Source organism: Berghia stephanieae, chromosome 1 (genome assembly GCF_034508935.2).
Source record: "Berghia stephanieae isolate SIO BIC M18660-M18661 chromosome 1, UCSD_Bste_1.3, whole genome shotgun sequence".
NCBI classification, from domain to species: Eukaryota; Metazoa; Mollusca; class Gastropoda; order Nudibranchia; family Aeolidiidae; genus Berghia; species Berghia stephanieae.
In genome coordinates this window covers 119,753,470-119,771,915 of record NC_088360.1, presented here as the reverse complement: position 1 = coordinate 119,771,915, position 18,446 = coordinate 119,753,470, and the positions used below count along the sequence as shown (strand labels likewise).

Genomic DNA, 18,446 nt, shown 5'->3' with positions numbered 1-18,446 from the left:
TAACAACATTTAAGAATAAGGAATTGGCTATAGAACGATTTTGGACTAATTAAAACGATATAGGAATCCGAAGGTATGAATATAATAATCGACCATCATGTACCAACACTCTTCATTCCCTCCAAACCGCCCCCCCCCCCCATCCCTCATCCCCCTCTAACATCCTCTCATCCTTTTCATCCAACGCTCTAAACAAGATGGTCATTATATGAAGGACATTATAATTTAATCTAATTGTTTTTTTTCCTTCCATTCACATAACCATCTCTCTACATGAACCCTATTAGCTTCACATTCACTCCCCATAGATCCTCGATCTCCAATCATGCAATTCCCGAATTTCTCTCTTCGTCATTCTTCTCTCATCGTTCTCCTACCTGCCAATTCTCTCCGATGCATTTGTAACCTCATCCTCTTTACTTGAATCATACACCCACATCCACACCCACAAACACGCACACCCGCACGCACACCCACACACATACTCACACACACATACACATACTGAACCCTGCTCGTACAAATAATCGTATATATATATATATATATTATATATATATATATATATATATATATATATATATATGATATAAAAAGTTATGTATATTGTTAACTATTGTGATAAGTAATTAAGTTGAATGAATACATTTATATTGAAATGAATGATAAGAAAAGCTAAACACTGGTATGTCAGTCTGTAGAACATTATGATTGATGAATACATATAATATATATATTATATATATATATATATATATATAATATTATAAAATATATATATATATATATATATAATATATATATATATATATATATGTATATATCATATACAACACTAGGGGAGATAAGTTTAAGATATTTGTTGAAAGATGTAATTCATCTATAAGGAAAAATAATCTAATTCACAAGACTGTGACAATTTGGAATAATCTAAACTTTTGGACCAAAAAAATATAATTCAATTAATGATTTTAAGACTGCCATTGATAATAGATTTTACCAACATTATATTTGGTTTTGACGAAAAATGTAACATGGCGTTGGATATTATTGTCTTTTGTATAACAATTATTTGAAACTCTCGAATGTACAAGCCGGACATGCCAAATGAATGTAAATAGAATAAGTTATACTACGAATATTGATTATGGCACTTATTAGATATTTAATTCTAAATATTATCAATTAATTGACATTGAATACTAATTAAATAATTGATAAATTGAATCTATGCAGAAAAATTACACAGGGCATTTAAACGTTTTTAGAACCTATTAGCTCTTAGATACGATACGATACGATACGATACGATACAAACACACACACACACACACACACACACACACACACACACATCCTTACACATTTTAACATAAACAAGCACGCATTCCACTTCTTGTCTACATTTGGGTGGGGTCTTTTGTGACCTTCCACGGTGGCAAGTGTTGCTGTCATCTATCTCCTTCTATTTCCTTTTCCAAGTTGTCTTCTGTCTTTGTCGTTGAAAAGATTACTTGGTTTTGTTATAACCCTAACCGGAGTCCTTGTTTGGAGGGATACAGTCAAATTTATAGTTATCGTTTTGGTGATAATATTCTTTTCTTTGTAAATTATCTCTCAATTATGTACTGTTATATTTGTTGTTTTGAATATATAATGAGTGTAAGATTTCGAGTGTATTCTTCCCAATGGGATCCTGTTCTTAAGACTTTTGGTGATCTCAAACTCTTGTGAAATATACTGAACCCAAAATGCTAGATTATCTGTCTTTGTTAATCAACTCGAAGCTTCCATTCCATTTGACTATAGTTATTTACGACTTCAAATTGTTAAGGAACGGCACTATTTGTAAAAATGTCCGAGGATTATGGTGTGCACACCCACTTACTGATATATATATATATATATATATATATATATATATATATATATATATATATATATTTATTTATATATATATAGTCACTCGGGAACCTGGTTTTTACAGAAATAGATCTATCTCGATCTAAAATACCTAGGGCCTACGCTTTAAAAGATGTCAGGGCTACAAGTTGACAGACATTTGACATTTCAACGGTGTCGTGCGTGTAGTTATACTATGCGTGTCGTACCAAAAATATCACGACCTTGTATTGGCATATATTTCATGCTGTTTCTTTTATATTACCTTTCGCCCGCGTCTGATTAAATTCTTTCACGTAATTGTCTCAAAAGCAATCAAAGTAAGCGATTATCAAATCATTAGGTAACTTCAATCTATGATTATAAAACTTTGGTAAAAATCGGTAAGCAACTTTCATGTGAAATGCGAGATGTAACGGAGACATTCATAAAACAACATATGATCCACCAAACAAAGCTATGATAACATCGGGTCCACAAGCCAGCAAAATTGGAGTTTATTAATCTTGTCCATGGAAATAAAATAATTGAAGTGGGGATCGAGTCCCCGTTTCAGGAGACTGGAATGCATTATATAAATAACTCGAGCCTCGAAACTTGGGTGTTTGATCCCCAGTGGAGAGAGTAAAAGACAACTACTTTTTGAATAATATCATATTTCCATATGGCATCATTTTATGCTTTTTCTCTTGTAACTGTAAGGCACTAAACTTATTTTTTACATTGCTAGCTCAGAACACAATGTTATCCCATTGTAAAGTTTGGAGAGACCCAAAAACAAAATTCAATTTGGAAGCAACAGCTCAAGATCCGAGCTACTTGGGCCACGAGACAATTTGATTTAGCCAGTAAACTGTCGTGCTATGGAAAAGCTAGGATTCTAAAATTTGACCAGAATATTCCTCCTTAAAATATCGATTGATTTAAGTGACACTCATCTTGCAATAACTCTCAAACCTGAGAGTTTGCGAAGTCCCACGTTTCAGAGTTTTTGCCAAGATGAGGGTCATTTAAATCAATCGATACTTGAAGGGCGAGTTTTTTGACAAAATATTTAAATACGAGTTTTTTCTAGAGTACCCCGTTAACTGGTTAAGTAGAGAACCGATTTAAGCCTAACAAATAAATGGGCAGATCGTGACCCCACTGGCTACAGTACAGTAACAAAACTATTTTTTTTTATTTCACCCACAAATCCTTAACTACAGTTGTATCACGATGACCCTCAGATTGAGAAGAGGTTTAAAACTTGATACTGTGGTCAATATTAACCGATTTTTATTGGCTGCAGTAGTTTTTTTGGCCAAAAAAGAAAAAAAAAAAGAAATATATTTTGTCCATGATGCACGGTAGAGTTAGTACATGGCATCCAATGACTCATCTCAAAGGTTCATAATCTTCTTAGGGAGATCATCCTCTTGACGGCATGTTAGGCATTTGGCACTGATTGGACACAGTCATAACGGACACACACACAAACAGAGAAGAACACACTTACAGGCCTTATGAGAGAGATACATTAATGGAGAGAGAGAGAGAGAGAGAGAGAGAGAGAGAGAGAGAGAGAGAGAGAGAGAGAGAGAGAGAGAGAGGGATATCATTCACGCTAAAGAAATCAATGTTGTGAGGATTTGAATCAAAAATATAGCGACACAATAAAACTGCCTTGATCAATATAGTTTTGAAGTTCATTCTTAATACTTTTACAGTTATAACTTAATCTTTCAAATAGAATTAAAATCGACCAAAATTCTTTATTTATATGTCTATTTTATTTAAAGTGGCAAAAGATTTAGAAGTTAAAAGAAGCCCCATTTTATTCGTACAAAGAACATTGATGGCATTTTAGAGGCTTGAGACAGTGTGTTAAAATAGGATTCAATTTCCCAAAATAGAATCCGGAGATTCCAAAATTTAAACCGGCGATTAAAACTCGAATGAAGACTCCTCTTGATTAAATAAAAGGTATTTTGTTCTGTTATCACGTTCGGGTTTATGCTTAATTTCTAAAATTTCAAATGTTGACTTTAAAAAAACTATGGCAAGTTGAAGCTATTAAAATAATAGGATGGAAGTTTAGAAGATGTGAACACTAATCGTGATGAGAATCATTTTGAAAACATTTTGCACTGTAGAATATGACACTTAGATTGAGGTCTTTCCAGTTTTTGATAAACCCAACATCCTCTAGAATATATATGTTATCGTATGACAGGAATCAATCATGCTCTCTGCATTTACTCTACTCTTTGGGCGTGAGTTATGTTTGTTTTTAGGGGTTATACGGCGCTTGAGCCACTATAAGGTCATTTCAGCGCCAGTGAAAAGGAAAATGATAGAGCAAAAATTGTTGATCTGAAGTTATAAGCACCAAGAAAGCAAAACAAAAGAGACTGGTTCAAATAGGGAACAGAAGATTTACAAAGTCCCAGGTTTGAGACTTTCTGCTAAATCGATCGATATTTGAAGGACGAGTTTTCTGGCCAAATATTTAAATACGTGTCTCCAGAGCACGTCAGTTAACTGGTTAAAAACCGCACAAAACAGACGAATCAACCACCCCCATCCTTTCCCTTCACTCAGATTGCGTGATCCTCAAGAAATTCCAACAGAGAGAGAACACGCGATGATAAAGAAGATTTGATCATGTTGCTTAAGGGTATATCGTTGTATCCTTAACTTTTGGGGAAATCTGATTAAAGACAACTTGCGTGAAATAATATATGATCAGATAAGGATACACACAATTCATGTTTGGTCAAATGGTCAAACGAATCTGCAACAAAATAGTATTGGTGTTTAAGAATCAATCAGAGATGTAATTAGATCAAGACTCTAAGCCGCGATATGTTCATAAACAAACCAGATGACAGTAGTACAAACACGATTAATTGAATAGGAATAGAACTTATTACTATAGTAAAATATAAGATTTACATTGTTGGAGAATACGGTAATATATTATCGATTGCAGTGTTGTGTTTTGAACACCGCTGACGATTCCGATGAGTCCGATTTCTTTTTGTAACTTATTCACGGTTTCAAGCACAGAGATGCAGGAATGCTACATCTTAAAATAAATTTAGCAATGAATCTCCAAATCTGCACGCCTCTGATTTGTAGACATTTGATTAATTACAATAATATAAAGAAAAATATGCAATGCAAGCTCGTTAATTTGCAAAAGAACTGTTGACGCGTATTGATATTTCATTGGTGATTTGTTAGGTCAGACTGCCATATCCCTTTAAAGCAAATAGAGCAGACGATCAGAGAGATTAAAAACAATGCAAACAAATTATTTTAACTATAAAAAAACAACGGTAAAATAATCTGAGGGGCATAAGGGTATAACGAATAGGATTTCAACATTGTTTAGTTTTGAACTCTGAACTTGTTTCCAATGCTTGCATACTCAAGGCCATGCTGCACTTGGAGAATTAAAAAAGAGAATTTGAGAGAATCTCATGTCTACCCATAACAGAAACTAATTTACACACACATTTTTTTGATTTGGAGGGGGCTGTATTGTCAAACATCTATTTCACTTTTTAAATGACACGAGAGAAAAAATAACAAATTTTGAATTATAGAAAAAATGGTTTTTAATTGAATTTAGCAAGATTACATCAGAATGATATTCCAAAACGGATTATTTTTCTCTTGCTTTCAGATTTCCAAATACGAAATTGCCAGAGTGATAAATCTGTTTAAATAACTTGTTGAATGTACTTTACTGGCATATGATCTAGCACTGATAAAGGTCAACAAGGCAGGCAATTGAAATATATATATATATATATATATGATTTCGTGAATCATTTGGACATTTAAACGTGTTGATGCCTCTTGATAGAATAAATGGAATGATTTTTTTATATAACACCATGAAACGTAAGCATTAATTTTTACATTGATTACATACCATGAAGATCGTTTTAATTAGTCGAATTACCTTGTGATTTTATTCTGTCACACTATGGGAAAAGACCTTAAATATTTTTGGCTAGATCCTCCCCCTCCCCTCCTTCAAATATTGATCAATTTTAGAATGACCCTTATCTAGTCAAAAACTCTCAAACATCATTTAAGTGCCAGGTTTGAGAGATTTTTGAATGATTAAGGTCATTTTAATCGATTGATATTTCAAGGATTGGTTTTTCTGATCAAATTCTTAATATTTATGGTAATATTGCCTGAATATGAACGATGGCTAGAATTTCCTCATTTTCAGAGGGGAAGCCTATGTCTTATCGGTGTTACAGCTCTCAGTGAAAACGGGTGGGTCAAATATTCTACTCTAAAAATAGGGCAGAATAAAATCTTACTGGTTTAAATTCTCTTTTTTTTTATGTTATCAAAAATACAAAGACAGGAAACTTTTATAAAGCAACTCAGGCCATGGTCAGTTGGTAAACATTCTCTCGCTCATGTGTTTATTTGTATTATCACTTTAATTCAACACGGGTTTTCGCAGCCTTAACTTCAGTGGGTTGATTACGTCTCATAAAATTCTCTCTAACGGCCTATAAACTTTGTAGGTTTACTACAATACTGTTTTTAGGTGTTTAACGGCGCTTTCGACACTATTTAGGTCATTTAAGCGCCCGTTTCTGTCTTTTATCAATCTTTTATCGGCCCTGAGGGGCCATAGCTGATCAAAACGTGTACTGTTGTAATAAAATCTTTTTAAAATCATAATAGTTACATGTTTGTTAAGTAAAAATATCTATTTACAATTTCTGCAGGAGTTCACATTCCTGCTGATACTTTAAAATTGTAAGCGGATCGACCGACTGGAACAGAGACTTCAAGTCTCGGTTTACTACAATACTACCAATAATCAAGTGCTGACTTGACATTGCATTCGCATAAAGCTCTTAAGTTTCTTGTCTAGATATTATCATTTTAGTTTTTGTTGACACGATGTTTTTTTTTCTTTCTCGAGTTCAATTGTGCCAGGGAAATCAAACCTCTGTTTGTTTGCGACACGTTTTTCATCCTATCATTATCATGTCAATTCTAGTTGTTTGTTTCCCTTCAAACGTCACATAAATACAAACGAGCACGTTAATGGCTCAAGATGGGGCTGAGAATAACGAGAAATGGATAGGTATTGGACATGAAACGGATAATGAGTAATTGTGGTGACAGTAAACAGGACAATAAACTCCACAGGGTTGTCCTGTAAAATAGGTTATGTCTCGCAGCTCAGTTCTTGATGTCACGGGTTGTCTCTGCTGGAAAATAAAATAAAAGCATTCCAGTTATTCATTAAATCGTATGTCACTCATTTAATGGATAACCACTCCTCATCCTCATTCATCATTGTAAAAATGATTGCCTTAACAGGGCGAGATGGCTAATGAGTTGACGCAATTCGAATCGTCATTGGCGTGTAAAAATCATATATCCTCTGTGATTTAATTCATCATATCCAATATTCGCATTACTCTTAAATATCTTGATTTTCTAAATATTCTATATAAAGCGAGAATGCCCGCTTGGTTTTATTTAATATTTATTCCCCCCCCCCCACACACACACACACAATCTCTGTTTTTCCCGCCCATTCTCTCTCTCCCTCTCTCTCTATATATATTTCTATTTCTATCTTCCTCCCCCTTTCTCCTATCTTCCCTCGATTTCTTGAGAATTGATTTATCTCGTTCTTTCCAGCTACAAGACATTTAAAGGCCTGGTGGAGATGCTAAAAAATATGATAATCAGCATTTCTTTTGTCACACAAATTTATCACATGGTTTGGTGCTCATACACTATCTATCTATCTATCTATCTATCTATCTATTTGTCTATCTATCTATCTATCTATTTGTCTATCTATCTATCTATTTGTCTATCTATCTATCTATCTATCTATTTGTCTATCTATCTATTTGTCTATCTATCTATCTATCTATCTATTTGTCTATCTATCTATCTATCTGTCTATCTATCTATCTATCTATCTATCTATCTATCTATCTATTTGTCTATCTATCTATCTATCTATCTATCTATCTATCTATCTATCTATCTATCCATCCATCTATCTGTCTACGTTAGTCTTTTTTCATTTCTCTTGTTTTTAGATTGGCTCATTGCAAGGTGTTTATTCTCGGAATAATTTTAATATTAGTATTTTATCTATCATTCTGTGAATAGAATGGCGGGCATCACAGTGTAATCTCTCAAGGCGTCTATAATCATCAGCATAGGAAAGCTACCTACATTCATTAATTTTGTATTCACACCAAGAGCCAATAGTGTTAGACCAACACTGACTAAATACCTATTTTATTTTGGCCAGAAAAATTCTACCTCGATATTAAGATTAGAAATTATCCTCAACTTCTCTAAGACTTAAACTCCAAATTAAGGGAATGAAGGGATTTAAATTAGTTATAGACAAATTCAGGGTCATAATAATATTGATATTTTGATGTATGAGTTAACCATTTTGTGGCCAAAATGAAAGAAAGGTGTATTGTCATTGTATTGACGTACAGCCACCGAGACGTTCTTAATGGGAACAGCAAGGGTCTGACTATGATACTAACCATTGAAATGGTTAAAAAAAAAACAGCTTTCCTGTCACACTCGGACAAAATACATTTTTTTCCATTTTGACCGCAAAAATACTTAAACTATCCATTCACTACACTGACCTTCAGCTCATCAAAATGTTTCATATCTGAGCTTACTTTACAGTCTCATTTCTGAGGATTTGAACATAAATGGGCGCCATTTTAATCGATATGTATTTGAAGTGAAATTTTCTGCTCAAATTCAAAAAAAGTATTTTGTATGGGAGTTGTCGTCTGGTGGGCTTTGGCCATGAGCCTCTGTGGAGAAGTTTCTTTTTCTGTGAAAAAATGTAATATGAAGAGGTTTTTTTTTAAATATAAAAACTTGACGGCAAGCAATGGTGTAGGATAATCTGACTGAAAAGGAACAAATGATACATGACAAAGCTGGACAAAACAGAGAAAAAGATTCAAGATAAATAAATAACCCGGATAACCAGCCTGCCTCGATTAGCGATCTAATATCCTGACATCCTGTTGACGAATAATCTAGAAGTATTAGGTTCGGTTCTCAGTCAAGTATGGAAAAATTGTAATTATTTTTTTTTGTTTGTTTGTTTTTTTTCTTGTTTTTTGTTTTTTTGTTGTTGTTTTTTTTTTTGGCCTGTTTGTTTCTTTATGCTTTTGTTGCCTCTGTATCATTTACACAATATCGTACTTTTTACAAACAAGAGTTCACAAACTGGGTCGAACATGTCTGCATACAGAACCGATTTGATGAAATTTTTAGCAGCAACTACCAAACAAATATTTTTGAACGACAAATTAAAAGCCAATTTATTTACCCACTGAGACTGAAAACATGTTTGCAATTTGAAAAGCATGAGTGCAATAATCCTTTACATTTTTTAATGAGACTCCAAGTATCGTGATAAACCAAGCACCATGGGAGATCATATTAATTTGTCGATGATATCAATAGCCATTCAATTTAGGGGTCCTGATGGGTCAGTTGGTATAGCACTCGCTTCACACGCAAAGGGGCCGATTTCGTTTCCGAGTGAAGTCGAGATTATTTCTGACTCCTCTGTCCACCCAGTAGTCATCGCTCAAAAGAGTATGTTATATCCGCCCCGAAATACGTTGCGATAGTGTTCTATCCAAAGCAATTGCTATTGACCGTTTATAACAATGGAGTCAGGGATACATTGCTCAACAAAGTATGTTATATCCGACGCGACATACGTTGCGATAGTGTTCTATCCAAAGGTGACTAGCAATTGCTATTGACCGTTTATAACAATGGAGTCAGGGATACATTGCTCAACAGAGTATTTTATATCCGACGCGAAATACGTTGCGATAGTGTTCTATCCAAAGGTGACTAGCAATTGCTATTGACCGTTTATAACAATGGAGTCAGGGATACGTTGCTCAACATAGTATGTTATATCCGACGCGAAATACGTTGCGATAGTGTTCTATCCAAAGGTGACTAGCAATGGACTCAGGGATACAACCGCTCTATGGCTTTGAAGAACTACTTATACTTTCTGACCTGTGCACCGACAGAATGCATTTTTCAAATTGTTTAAATTGGTTTACTTCAAACATTGATAAATTAAAACTAGCCTCAACTTCTCAAAAATTCTTAAGCCGGAGACTTCTCTGAGGATTATAAAGGATGTTTCCATTTCATCGGCAGTAGACTGCAGGCCCATCGTATTACATTTGTATTTACCCTAACAGTATAGTGCTGCTGTTGAAATTTTTCTCGCTTCTGATTGGTTGTCAGAAAACAAAGATGAACAAATAATATGTTGGTCAATTCGCTTACTAAACGTCTCTTGGGACACCCTAGTACTTTCTGATTGTAGGAAACGTGTATCACTCCTTCTAACCACCATTAACCAGTTATGTAACACGTATTTAATAATTTGGCCAGAAAACTCGTCCTTCAGATATTGATCCATTTAGGTAACCTTCATCTTGGCAAAAACTCTCAACCTTATTATTTATTATTATTATTATTATTATTATATTATTATTATTATTATTATTATTATTATTATTATTATTATTATTATTATTATTATTATATTTGTTTGTAGATTGCCTCAGCTAATTCATTCATTACGATGATGAAAATTCCAAAATATGATCCAAAAAGTTTGATTTTATCCCTCTCTTGCTCCTGGGAATTTTCTTTTCTTTGCTGTTGTTGCTGTTGTTAGATTTTGTTTCTAATTTTTAAAATGTTTGAATTGTTGATTGTATAATTTTTTTTGGCTCCACCCTCCGCCACCTCCTCTTCCTCCTCCTTCAATTTCTCATCATGATCATCATCATCATCATCATCATCATCATCATCATCATCATCATCATCATCATCATCATCATCATTATTATCATCATCATCTTCTTCTTTTTCTTCTTCTTCTTTTTCTTCTTCTTCTTCTTTTTTTTTAGAGTAATAATTTAATTTCATGACATTTACCACCTTGTATTAGCTCATTTTGTTTACAATTTGTCAAGGCTATATTGACACCGTAGCATGCATTTCTAATTTAGAAGACAACGAGTTCTCAAGTACGCTTAGAGTTACAAGGTCATAATGGCCTAAATTGTGTGAATATAGAAATGTCATATCAACTTTTGTTTAATCAACCTTTCTTTGTAAAGTGCAAGATGAAATTAAATAACATCACTTTCAATATTTAATAAATAGGACTGTATTACAACTCACTGTTATCTGCTCCTATTGTTGCCTTCAACTGCATTTTTCTGTTTAATAAAACTGTATTCAATTAGTTAACAAATTTTCAGTTTCTGAGCTGATGTCAAGAGCCATCAAAAAGAAATTCGGTAAAATGACAAAACGAAATTTTTACATTTTAGCCAGAAAACATTCCTTACATATCGAAAAGTCTTCAAGCTTGTGAGCAATATCGAGACATTTATAGGTGCGCTACAGACTTTCAGGGAGATTCATAATTTTTTTTTGATTCAAAACATCGAATGTAAGGCCTCTGTCTAACTGAGTCAATCAAGATATAATGATGATGATGATGATGATGATGATGACGATGATGATGATGATGGTGATGAAAATGATGATGATGATGATGATGATGATGATGGTGATGATGATGATGATGATGATGATGATGATGATGAAAATGATGATGATGATGATGATGATAATGTTGGTGATGATGATGAAGAAGAAGAAGAAGAAGAAGAAGAAGAAGAAGAAGAAGAAGAAGAAGAAGAAGAAGAAGAAGAAGAAGAAGAAGATGAGGAGGAGGAGGACGAGAAAGACGGGGAAGAAGACGAGAAGACAGATGAAGAAGACTGAGTCAGTCGATTTATATGAAGAAGAAGAAGAAGAAGAAGAAGAAGAAGAAGAAGAAGAAGAAGAAGAAGATGAGGAGGAGGAGGACGAGAAAGACGGGGAAGAAGACGAGAAGACAGATGAAGAAGACTGAGTCAGTCGATTTATATGAAGAAGAAGAAGAAGAAGAAGAAGAAGAAGAAGAAGAAGAAGAAGAAGAAGAAGAAGAAGAAGAAGAAGACGACAAGAGAGTGCAATATATTATAGGATCGGGATTTGTTTCGGAACAAATGAGAAGTAGATTAACATGTCGAGATTCTAAATTACTCCCGAGTGAATTTTATTAAAATCTAAATAGACTGCTGACATCTATGGTGTACATGAATTTATCCGGAATGAACAAATATCCCCAGGAAGCTAGGGACAAAAGCTAGAGGTACCTAAATGAGCCAATAAAATGGAGATAAAAAATAAAGTGAGTAGATGTGACTCATATATAAGGGAACAACACAAAACAAACAACGTTTCGGCCCTTGACGAAGGCATGTGACAAAATGTGATATTTTGTAAATTTACATATTTGTGTTTTTGTTTACTGTCTCCTGACGAAGGCCAAGGGCCGAAACGTTGTTTCTTTTGTGTTGTTCCCTTATATACGAGTCACATCTACTCACTTTATTATTTATCTCCAAGCTAGGGACAGGGTGACTGTCTATTCCTGACACGATTTTCATTCGTTGTTTGGTTATTATATTACACTGTGATCACTACGTTTGGTCTGCCGTTCACCGACAATCCACATTTATCAAATTTTGCCATTAAACTTTTACTTCCTGGATTGATCGATTAAAACCACTCCCTATTTGTAAAGTGGTCAAGTTTGATACATTAAAATAAAAATAAAATTCCCTTTATTCATCTGATAGGGGAAATTTGTCTCTAAGGTCTATTCCAAGGGAAGACTGGAACAACCCAGGCGTCAGCCACAATGCAGCGCCGTAAAGTGAGCTAAGGGCGAGGTGACATACTCAAGGCCACATAGTGCAGCGGAAGTTAATCGTACGCTGCCCCTAAGGGTTTAAATGAGATTGTTTTTTTCCTTAAAAAATTTGGAGTCATCTTCATCGATCAATTTATGGAATAATTATTTTGCTGGTAAAAATGTGAAAAAAGGGATTTATGCCGTACTCTGAAAAAAACCACGTCTTAAAGATTTTGGATAGAAAACTCGTCTTTCAAATATCGACCGATTAAAATTACTATAATCTTGGCAAACACTCTCAAACCTGAGACTTTGCAAGTAGGTTTGAGAGATATTTACAAGATGAGGGTGGTTTTAATTGATCGAAATCTGAAGGAAGAATTTTCGGGCCAGAATTTTGAATACGCGATTTTTTTCAGGGTGCGGTAAATTAATAAGGGCACTAGATATATTTGCTGAACAAATGACTGATCATATAAATCGGTTTATGTAGGGGGCTGAGATTTGTGGGTGACGTAGTTGATGAATTGAAAGTCGTGAGCGCTAGGAGCCAAAAGGGTATGTGTGTTTATGACATCAATAATAGTACTTTGTTGTTTTTTTCATGTCTATCACCTCGTGATTTTGAATAACATGAACACTAGCTGTGATTAAACCGTTAACTGCGGTACTCTGGAAATACACGTATTTGAAATTTGGCACTTTTTTCATATATTGATCGATTTATATGACTCTTATCTTGGCAAAAAACGCTCAAACCTGGACGTCGCGAAGTCCCAGATTTGAAAGTTTTTGCCAAGATGATTTTCATTTAAATCGATCGATATTTGAAGAATTACTTTTCTGGTCAAATGTTTAAATACGTGTTTTTTTCAGATTACGGCAGGTAACTGATTAAATGAATGATATTCAAAAAAAAATTGAATAGAATGCCGCTCAAATAATTGCTCCCTAGAGTTGTGTCCGTAAAATCGATAACAACTATCAGTAACCATCAAACAAATCCGAGTATAACGTTTAACCACAAAACATAGTCAGCTAGATAGAATATGGTGAGAATTGTCTAATTCTCTGGTTGGCATCAAAGAATAAATCAGGATCGCGACGTCGATATCATTCTTTGTTTTTATAAAATGACGACAATAAAACCTCTGTGGATAAATATTTCTCTCACTTAACAAATACACGGGTAAAGTGTCGACTTCAATGGGTAGATTATTTATTGGAAAATATATAATTTCTGGTTGGAAATAAAACTATATACCGATGGTCGGCGGATCAAACCTCTGAAGTCTCGATTTTTACGATTGGCGGATCAAAACTCTGAAGGCTAGATGGTGCGCAAAGCAGAGGTCTGATCCGCCCAAAATTAAATATGGTGCACAAAGCTCGTATGTAGACTTCTGAGTTTTGATCCGCCGATTATGAAAATCGGGACTTCAGAGGTTTGATCCGCCGACCATCGATATGCATTGTGCCAAAGTGCTGCGGTTGTCAACGTATACTCATGAATTGTGCATGTCGAATGATGTGCTGATATATGATGACAAATAATTGACATCACTATAATATACTTTTACATGCACCATATTCCAATGGGTATTTATATGCGATTATCTACATATATGTATAATACTCTCCAATAGACCACACGATTCAATGTAAACTGAACGCCATTTCGTAATGAGACAAAAACTTCTCAGTATTTTGTCAGCGTGAGGAAGGGCAAAGAACTGACGAACTGTAGAGAGATGGGAGTGATTGATTTGGAGAACAATGTACACCAACGACATGACGAATTACCTGAATTATAATAATTTTGATTTATACGTCGAGCTAATGCGATCTGCATTAGGTTAGTTCTTCATAGTTTTAAGGCTCATGGAGCCGGACTTTGTCCTGGTTTCTATAGCGTGAAAAGGACAAAACCAATTACGTCTACTCTTTGGATAGGACGCTAGTCTATATCAAAGTGCAATCCGCCAGATCTAAAAGACCCACCTACCCAATCATTACTGGGTACAGGGGGCTGGGGCGGGGGAGGTTAAAAAAAACAATCATGACTACACCCGGTATCGATCTCAGTCTCTTTGCGTGTGAAGTGAATGCTCAACCAACTAATCTATCGGGGACCCCGTGATCTGCAGAATCTTGGTTGTTCTTTACTGTTTTTACTATTTAAGTATGTAACTACTTTTGTTTGACAGCAGATAATAGTCTAAAGCGAGATGCTTTAATTTCTTTAATTTTTATTCTTTTTTTCTTGTTTTCTTTTCAGCTATGACCCTGATACTTCCCAAAGTGCTTCATATACTTCCATCCTCTTGGCCGATTCAATCCATCACCACCGTCATCGTCATCATTATCCTCAGCCTCATGCCAACAGCAACATCTTCAACAGCAACAACTACAACAACTACAACAGCCACACAAAATGTCAACCCACAGACGACTTTAGGCTGCCACATTCGCACATATCAATTCCGGGTAAATAAGCCTACAGTCACGAAGAGGTCGACCGGGGAAACGCTAACATGTTCCGGTTTAGTCACTGTTGATGCATGCTGGGGAAGATGTGGTTCCAGTGAGGTGGGTACATCTTTATTATTATTATTTTTCGGGGGTTAATTTCTTTTAAGTCCACACTCCTTGTAGGGCAGCAAGGGACAACGGTATTATCTTTGCATCGTACATAGAAGGTACCGAGTTCGACCCAACGACGCACTGCATGGCTTTGAGCAAGGAACCCATTCAAAGCTCCATTGCGGCGCTATTCCCTTGGATTTATACCATATATTATCAAATATATTTTTGGCATGGCAAAATCATCGCATCAAAGAGTTATGCCGGTTTTTCCAAATTGCGAGGATTAGTAATCGGCATCAAAGACCGCAAAAGTCTAGCCTAGTCTTAAGCTTGTTGATTTCGTTCGGATTATCCTTACCATTAATTACACACGATAGGTGATCTATGAAAACTCCCGATATCATGACTATTGATGTCGTCATCAAACCTTGACTAAAATCTTCTAAAGTCGTTTTTTGTTGTTGTGTCTACGCCACTGCCAGTACTTTACTTGTTGATAACACTTGTGGCTTATCGTCTCAAAACGGTTTAATGTCTCGTTAACCCAGGAACCAAAAAAAGATATAAAGTTAAAATTACTAAAATGGAGAGATTTTAGTTTTTTAAAAAGTCATATCCCATGCATAAATAAAACATATTTAACTTAAACAAAGTCTACCTTAATCTTTTTTTTTCATTTTTTTTTTACTATTCATTCAGATTAATTTTATAATTTAAATTTCATATACTAGTACAAAGCCCGCAATTTCGCGGGGAAAGAACTATTTTCATTCGATACTGTACTCACCATCATTTAATGAGGGCAAATTGGTAAACAACGTTGTCTGTGTAATTTGCTATATCTTCGGTTGATTTTTCTGTGTGCCCAACATGAAGTGTAAGCCACTATAGCCCCTACCCGTGACACAGCAACATACAGTTGTCCGTGTGTGAATACCGGTTGTGGTAAGAAAATCCCACCTTGCTTAATGTCTGCCCCTGAGACTTGTTAATTGTCATTGCATATGACAATTTTACCGGAAACTGTCTTCTATTTATAATAAATGGTAAGCCTGAATCAGTTGTTGTCTCAGATTGATTCTAGGGATAAACACTATGTCGCCAGCTCTACTACCGGTAATTATCTTGGCTTCTGATACTTTTGAACCTAATTTAATTATTAACAAACGGGTGCCATTAGGAGGCCTGATTTAGGATTTATATTTCTAAGCAGCATGACTGACTTGTTGGCTTTCAAATGTAGTGATGTGGAGGAAGTCCGGGAGGTGTAAGTTCGTTCAAGAATTCAATCGGGTATAAGTTGTGTCAGAGTCACTTTGAATGGAATCAGCACTGCGGTAAATTTGTTCAGTTGATGAGGTCAACCTGGACAGAACGGCTGCATTTATTTTGTCAACATTTTCATGGGTTGTAGTCAAAATTGCTCTCTCTGATAGATAACGTTCATCCGCAAAGTTCAGATTCAAATCATTGTATACAGCATTTATCAAGCATGCTGGGTCATTTTCAGGAAGGCATAGCGCTGTAGGTAATTTAACAGAATACTTTCCTATTTCGCTGAAAACCGGCTCTGTACCATTTCCGATGCGGAGAAGCCAATTTGCAAAACAGTTATTGTCATCAGTAACCCTCAGTTCTTGTTCATGTGAAAAATGGTGACAAAATTCCAAATAATTGACTTGTTAAGTGTGACACTTAATATATCGGCTTCACTTCCTTTGTTAACAACAGGTAGAATTTGCCGAAAATCCCATCCAAGTACAACCACTTTGCCCCAAAAGGTTTTGAACTGCCTGTTATGTCACAAAATGTCCTGCTCACACATTCAAACACACGCCTGTCCATCATAGGTGCTTCATCCCAAATTATGAGAGAATACTCTTCAGTAACTTAGCTGTGTCTGATTGGCGACTGATGCTACAGGTGCTGTTATCCGTTATTGGAATTGGAATTTTGAACGTTGAATGTGCTGTTCTACTACCGTGCTGACAAAAGATCAAAGGTGAAAATACAAATTTAAATAATACTGGGGATGTAGGAGCTTTCGGAATGTCTCCCCTTTACTTAACTTATGGAAAAACAAACACCCAAGCACCTTTAATAACACTTATGACTAACCTCTCGAGCTACCCTAATAGAAAAAAACTGCTCTCGGACTGCTTTGCACTACCTTTCAATACTTAACAAATCACAATGGCGGCCGAAAATCAAAACAACGGTCAAATTAGGAAATTTTAAACTTTCACAAATCTATGAAGGTTTGTTCTAGAGTTTTTAAAATACTTCTACATGACAAACTAAATAAATAAATGCCTGACAAAATATCAACGGTGAAAATACAAATTAAAGAATACTGGGGATGTAGGAGCTTTCGGAATGTCTCCCTTTACTTAACTTATGGAAAAACAAACACCCTAGCACCTTTAATAACACTTATGACTAACCTCTGAGCTAACCCTAATAGTAAAAAAAGAATCAAAATGGCGACTGAAATACCTTCATGTGATCAAGTGAATAATATCACTATGAATGCCACGATTTGCTGAAAAATGCCAACACACACACACACACATATGTATACACCACACACAACACACACAAACATACACACACACACACACACACAAACCTATTATAACAAAACTGATCACCGCTAAATCAACAACACAACGGAAGTAATAATAATACTTGATGTCATAAATAGATGACGCAAATTGACAACTTTTTACAGTGTCAAAATTAGTTGATTTTGGGAGCCAAGTGTCGTCGGTACATATTTTATGATATTATCTGTTTGACTCAACGAACTTTCAAACTGACTTTAAATTATAAAAGGAAATCAAGTTATCTGTTTATCTATCTGTAAAAAATACATTTCTAATTTTCAAATCTTTCAGTAGAGTTGTGCGCCGTATCAATTTTTTTATTGACTCAAATAAGCACAAATTTCTCCACAATGCTATATTTTTAAGAAAGGATATATATATATATATATTATATATATATATAATATATATATATATATATATATATATATATATAAATACCGTTTAGAGGAGATGGTTCACATTTTAACACGTTATCCGATGATTACATTTTACACATGGGGACCATT

General features: G+C 34.9%; 1 protein-coding gene across 1 annotated transcript in view; it reads left to right on the top strand.

The window, feature by feature from the left end:
* The window catches only part of LOC144962920 (thyrostimulin beta-5 subunit-like), a 71,194-nt gene that overhangs the window by 40,953 nt on the left and 11,795 nt on the right, over window positions 1-18,446 (top strand). Inside the window, exon 3 of the mRNA XM_078896323.1 lies at window positions 15,024-15,334. Within this exon, the coding sequence (XP_078752449.1) occupies window positions 15,024-15,334 (311 nt within the window). The remainder of the gene's footprint in view (window positions 1-15,023; window positions 15,335-18,446) is intronic.